At 40.7% G+C, this 7,055-nt stretch overlaps 1 protein-coding gene across 1 annotated transcript; it reads left to right on the plus strand.

Moving 5' to 3' along the window:
• Positions 1 to 690: 690 nt before the first annotated feature.
• LOC127786014 (uncharacterized) lies at positions 691 to 1,577 on the plus strand. The gene is made up of 2 exons (XM_052313336.1): positions 691 to 1,051; positions 1,134 to 1,577. The coding sequence occupies exons 1-2, from the start codon at positions 887 to 889 to the stop codon at positions 1,263 to 1,265; spliced, it is 297 nt and encodes a 98-aa protein (XP_052169296.1). The 5' UTR covers positions 691 to 886; the 3' UTR covers positions 1,266 to 1,577.
• The last annotated feature ends 5,478 nt before the right edge of the window (positions 1,578 to 7,055 follow it).

Here is a 7,055-nt window from a genome sequence, read left to right on the forward strand (position 1 = left end):
CTGGTTCCCCTCTTCCTCCGCCAGTCGCCGCCTCTCTCTCTCTCCCTCCACGGTTGGTCGGGAGGCTGGATCTAGTGGGCTGCTGCGTCGTCCCTAGGTTGTCGCTGTTGCACCGTCTCCAGCTCGTCCACTACCTCGCCACCTCCGGCCAAGGGTTGAAGCGGAAAATACATATGCGGAGCAGAGACTATAAAAGATTTAGCCACGACATCGTCCAACATGGAGCCTAGCTCCGTGGCTTGATGAAAAGGGGCCGAGTAGCACAGTGAGGTGTGTGTCTCGCAGAGAAGTCGCGCCCCTCTTATGAGAGATGGATCCGGTCCTAAAAGAAACGTTCGCATGGACAACCTTATAGCCACAGTACAAAGGGTAACAGTACAGGTGGAAAGATTTTTCCCCCGAGGCCGAGCTCGTCAACGCGAGGGGGGAGTGGACGAGCAGTTGACCCAACGAAATGTACAGTACAGTACAGTACGTGGAGGAGCAGCAAATGCAGACCGGCCGTGGCGTGGCAGGCAGCCATCACATTCACCGAGGTTCCGCTCCGCTCGATCGTCTGCGGATCGCCGCTCTCTCAACCACCCGCACAGACGAGCTCCGGGCGCCGAGCGGGTGGGCCCCACCGGACGCGACGCGGAAAAAACTCCAATCCGATTAATTCCCCCACCACGCCACATCCGCCCCTCCTCCTCCTCCCTCCGCTATAATTAAAACGCGACTAGCCGACGGCGCACTCCGCCATTTCCACCACCTCCCGCATCTCCTCTCCTCGCGTTCACACCACGCACCCGAATCTTCCGCGCCTACCGGACGCCGGTGGGCCCCCCTCCCCGCCGCACTTCGGTCGGCGCGTCGCGTCGCCGGAGGAAGAGGAGTCGTCGCCGCCATGAAGTGGGGGATCGCTGCCGCCGTCGCGTCCGCCGCCGCCGTGGCCGCCGCATCCGGGGCCGAGCTGCTCGCCTGCGACTGCGCCGATCAGCCGCCGCAGCAGCAGGAGGCCGCCGCCGCCGCCGTCGGAAGGTGCGACGCCTTCCTCGTCCGCCACAACCAGGTTTGCCCCCGATCCCCTTCTTCTTTCCCCTCTCTTCTTCCTCGATCTCCTCTGATCCCCTTTTCTCCTTTTGGCTCGTCAGGGTTCGTCGTTGTCAAGGGACGCGGAACGCGCGGCGGCGGCGGCGGGGGAGCAGCGTGTGGAGGGGAAGAAGTTCGCGCCGCGGTTCGACGGCCTCCGATTCATCGAGACGCTCGTCACGGCGCACCGCTGAACCGGGCTGAGATTCCTTCCTTCCTTCCTCCCGTGATTCGGCGGAGGAAGAGGAGGAGGAGGAGACGCCAGATGCGCGCGTGATCCTTCGGCGATTTAGATGCAGCGCCGAGAAGTTTTGTTAGGACAATTGAGAAATTGAGGCTTTGAAATCTTTCCTCTTCTTTCTGTTTGCTTTTCTTTCTAATTTCTTCTTATTTTCCCCCCTTTCTATTGTTACTGCTATTGCTGTTGACAATTATGGTGATCCTTGTTAAGCTGAGGCGATAATTGTGATGATTTATGTAAATTGCGAGCCATGATTGATTCTTCATCCAATTTCTTAGGACTGTTCATGATATGATGTTGATATCCTCCTCCTCAATCTTAGCATCCCAAGGGATGTGGGTGTCTCTGCTGTTCCTTGCTCACCCATGTCTGTCCTTATTCTCAGCTTGTTTCTTTTCCCTTCTTTTTCTTCTTTGATATGGTTTCTTTTTTTTTATTATTTTCTTGATGTGATCTCTTTCCCTCCATGTTGGTGGATTGAATTGCTGCATGTGTGTGTGGCAACAAATTGGTGCTTTGTCATCACTCATCAAGAGTTGTGATGCTATTGGCACCTGTGATTGTGATGTTATTGTGGCAAGGGGCCATGTGATGTGGCTGCTTGCTCTCCATGCTTTCCATCTCTACTCCTGCTTTTCTTGATTGGATTTGTATGTGATCAAGATTTCGAATGGATGGGATCAACCTGAGCAGTATGTCCGAATTGAACCGTTTATCAGCAAGCTGGTGACATTGATGGGCAGAATGGATGCAAGAAGCATTGCTGGAAAGAAAGTACAGTACTGGAGATGATTAGGGCTGTGTTTTATGTGCAAATGAATGGGACAGGATCACGGAAGGGACTCTGGAGCATTGTTCCTCCCAACCTCCTTTTTCCAAGCCCTTTCTTTCGTTGTTTATTGTACCAGCATGACACATGTGGTGGAAGGCAAGAAAATTGGACAAACTTTGTAGTGGCCAAACTTTTTTTTTCATAGTTATTAATTATAACAGCCTGGTACATGTGGAAGCACCAAAAACTGGATAGTTCTTTACACTGTACAAACAAATTGGCTGGCCTGAAAAGGAATATTCAAGGATGAAGTTGCTCTGAATGTGCACATGATTTAATTTATTTTTGGCTTGAGAATTGATTGTATTTTTTCTATTGTAAATTACAAACCAGTATGACGGAATCGATTCTGTAACACGGACCTCTCGTGCTGTATGATTGTTTTTTTTTTAAAAAAAAGGAACAGCAAAGAGAGCCTATTTCAGGGATTTCCAAAATCTACTATTCATAACTGCGGGAAAAGACAAGCAAATCTTTATCTTTACCACTTAAAATATTAATAGTGTTCTTACCGTCTATCTATATATATATCTATACCTAATTAAAAGATTCGTATTTTTCCTTTAGTCATACTTTTTTTCGTCTGTATGGCCCCGATTCCCTCCCCTCTCAGCGCGTGCGTGGATGGTTTTTGGAGAGAAACGAATTCGGACTACAAAAGTAGGGTTTCTCTTCCGACGTGGTTTGCTTTGATTCTTGGAAAAACGGAAAGAGAAGAAGATAAGGATCAAAACCTCTCAGTTAATTTTGAATTATCTCCAAAGATACGAACGGATTTTACGGAGGCGGCGGCTTCTGATGGTGTCGGGCGGTTGCAGGCTAGGACGGGGGTAGGAGACGATACTGTGCACTTGGACCCACACGACAGTGAGAGGAAGAGCAGGGGGACACCAATTAGACTTTTGGTTGCTAGATGGGTCGGATGCGCTTGCAGGCCAAGGCGAAAGAAAGGAAAAACGGCCGGCTCGGATGCAGTCTGAGGAAATAAATGGGATAAAAATGGCCCAGAGAGAAAGTATGGTTTTCATTTAGATTTTCATTTAAATAAATACTGAAATATTGTTTGTATTGTTAAAATTAGTAATGGAGCTCAGAAAATTCAGAAAAATAAAATCAGATAATGTATAATCATGGAGAGTTTAATAAAAATTAGTTCCAATATTTGGGAAATTTTATTACTCACATTTACCTTGATTTTCATGATCCTTTATTTTCTTCAACATCGTATACATGTATAATTGCGATTTCATATGTAGCGGGAATGAAATAAAAATAGGAATATAAATATATTTTCTTTATATGAAGGATGGTGAAATTTGTATTTTAATTAATTACATAATGTAAATCTTTCTCGACTTTTTCTTAATTTTTAATTTTCTCGTGTTTTATTCCCGTTGCAATGCACGGGCATTTTTTCTAGTAATAGAAAAACGTGCCTCACGATTTTTCGTCCGACATGTGAATTATTGGTTCGTTTCATGTCTCTGCAAGCGCCCGACTCTTCAGCCCACGTGAAAAGAAAACAATCACTTATAAAAACTCCGTTTCCAATCTGAGCACGACAACACCACGACCCGCTGCCTGTGGCCTCGAGGTACCGTTTCCACAAAACTAATATAATAATAATATTTTTACCGATGTTACCATTTTTAAATTTTAGTTTTTTTAATTTCTGTCAACGTGGCATTGAAGTTGACACTAAATAGATGAATTCGTAAATATGGAAATTTCCCGAGCGTTTCCATTCGTTTTTCAAAAAAAATATAATAATAATGTACCGTTTCTGACCATTTCTGACCGTTTTCATCCCTAGTCGCGACCTGCGCCTCCCCTGTCATAAAAACGAGACCCATGGCAGTCAGTTGCATTTTGAGCTGAGAAAGATCTGCCTTCCAAGTGTATAGAAATTTTATGACTGCCAGCAGTTATGTTCATAGAATATACTTTACTCCCTTCATTTCATATTATTTTCTTCACTCAACCACCTTTAGCTATTAATTATTTTTGTTTCACTGATTCACCAGTTGCATACGTAATAGTTCGTTTTCTTAAAAAAAATAGCAGATACTTCCTCCGTTTTATATCATAAGTCGTTTTGACTTATCAAGACAAACTTCTTGAAAGTTTGACCAAGTTTATAGAAAATATAGCAACACTTAGAGCACTAATTAGTTTCACTACATCTAAGGTTGAACCTTTTTTTTGTTTTTGTGTTGAATATATTTTTCTATAAACTTGATGAAATCTTAAAAAAGTTTGACTTAGAAAAAAGTCAAAACGACTTATAATATAAAAACAGTACATTTTGTTTTCTTAATGCATTGGGGTGGGGTTTGATTCATCTTCCGCACGCTTGCCAAGCCCAAGGGATGATTTCAGCCTAACATGCTACTAAAAAAGAGTTTTCACATATGAGTCCCCTTCAGCCTCCAGGCGGACCATGACATTGTCCCCCTACAATAATACTGGTCCCAAAGAGAAACAAGACCCTAATGCAAAAATTAATTTTCGTAGTGCTTACCCCGGTAAGACCACGTCACAAGAGGGGGCTGCTTACCCCGGTTTTAAGGAACTGGTTTAACTTAGGTGGTTTGGTTGGGCTTGTTCAACGTGGTGTAGCGTTGTTTAGTGAAGATTTAATCTTGCCTTAATTAATTAACTGTTTTACTGTTTTCAACTATAAATGTTTACAACCGCCTTTATGCAAATAGCCACAAACCTACCTTGTCTCCCCTTGCACGATTGCATTGTTGGTGTGGCTTGCTGAGTACAGTGATTGTACTCATTCTTGCTGTTATTTTTCCCTTTTTAGAAGTGTAGTGCTTCTGAGTTAAAGACGAAGTTAGAGAACTAAGGCTTATACCCCAGTTAAGTTTTGCATGTGTAGTGGAGTTGAAGCCCTGCTAGAATTGCCTTTTTCGTTGCTGCTCCTTTCTTTTCGGTGTGAGGACTAAGTGCCTCTTCTGTAAGTATTTACGTTTTACATATGGTGCTCGGGCACTATGGTATGAAATACACAAATTCATCCAAATTTTTGAAAAAAATTCAAATTGTGAGTATATACCTAGTTATAAGTATTCGATTCATACCTATACCTAACAACAAAACAACTCAAATTTAACTTTATTTCACAATCCAATATTACATACCTAACTAATTATATGTTTGGATTCTATATACCTAGAATCAAATTATTATAAAAACATGTTTAAATTCAGTTCAAATTTGTTTTGAACTAGTTAGTAAAGTAGTTAATGTTAATATCTAAACATTTAAAAAAATTTCAAACTCATTTGAATTGAGTATATACTCAATTTGAATCATGGAGCCCGGGCACCATGGAGCACCAAACAAATTTAATATATATATATATATATATATATATATATATATATATATATATATATATATATATATATATATATATATATATATATATTAATTTATCGTTTTGCGTACCCTAGCTTGGCTTGATTCATGGACATGGGTTTATACACAATATAGACTAGAAATTTGGGCTAATTTCTTGGCATGACAAACTCTATATGCCTATAATAGCAAGTATAGACCTACCTGTGACTTATTTCTTGTGTTTGACTTCAGAATTTTGTTCCTAAGATATAGGTTATGGACGGCAAGCAAGTACAAGAGTAACTGCAGCAATCTTGATTTCAGATATATATCATAACTACTCATCATTCAACATAAAATATTCAGCTCAAACAGGAATAGACACTATCTGTGCTGACATAGCATATAAAAACATTCAGGACCCATTCAGATTGATGACATTTTAAACCATACCATCTTTTTGATAAAATCTAACATGTGGATGCATTAGGTTTGCTACCAGACATTGGTTATGCACTAATGTTTATGAAATTTGGCAACATCATAGTAAGTTACCAAAATCTGGACAGGCCAAATGTTGCCAAAATTTGGTAATGTATATGTGGGCACTAAACTAAACACATAAAAAATAGCCTACCATGTTGGTAACTTACAAAAATTTGGAAAGTTTTATTTTGGCATCAATAGATTCGACCTTGAGGTCCTAGACCACACATATGCTACAAGAAGAGTGTCACAGCAAAGATAGTGCCACAAGATTAATAATGATTAAATATGGAGTGTTAGCTCTTGATTAATTCTGATAGGGAATATGGCAATATGTACTGTACAATAAAAAACTAAACTATAGTTTAGAGATGTTGCCAAATTTCACCATGGCAAATCACTTAATTTTAACATTAAAGCAGGATTCGAAATTGTGAACCCTTAACACGAAATGATTTCAACTAAAACTTTTGGAATTTTTTGTGAATTTGATAAAAAGAAATGTTCATATTTGACCAAATTTTGTTCAAGAATTCAAATTATTTCGGAAATTATGGTCATATCGGTAAAATTTGAATGGAAGTATAGGACTTCTTAACGAGTTTAAGTGAACAGAGACCTCATAATTTTTAATTCAAAATCACAAAATGATAGCGGGAAGAACTCAATAAGCAACTATCTAACACAACTTAACACTATCAGAAGTTAGGTTCCTCTGCCCATTTATCTAATCATAGATATTTGCATATATGAATTTGCTTCAATGTCGCATAAGGTTGGCACTAATATCAAGAAGAATTCACAGGTAATGAAAATAACTGACTATCTCGAACTCCAAGAAGTATCCACAATTCTACACATTTGTGAAGAGAATGAAGGCTATTATCAGTCTGATTAGCAGTACCTACACTTTACATTCCAATCACACAGCTATCAGCTAGCTGTTCCAATTTATGATGCAAATTATCAGCCAACATTTCATTCGATTAACATGTCACAAGAAAATTGCATGTCTTAAAGCAGCATTTTCATGAATTATATTGGAGCAATGTATTCAAACCAAAAAGAGGAACG

The sequence above is a fragment of the Oryza glaberrima genome, chromosome 10 (genome assembly GCF_000147395.1).
Source record: "Oryza glaberrima chromosome 10, OglaRS2, whole genome shotgun sequence".
Classification (NCBI taxonomy): domain Eukaryota; kingdom Viridiplantae; phylum Streptophyta; class Magnoliopsida; order Poales; family Poaceae; genus Oryza; species Oryza glaberrima.

Bases quoted from the DNA above. Each gene is read 5' to 3' on its own strand.
- LOC127786014 (XM_052313336.1), top strand. From the start codon at position 887: ATGAAGTGGGGGATCGCTGCCGCCGTCGCGTCCGCCGCCGCCGTGGCC. The intron at 1,052-1,133 runs GTTTGCCCCCGA...TTGGCTCGTCAG, and splicing joins TCCTCGTCCGCCACAACCAG to GGTTCGTCGTTGTCAAGGGA.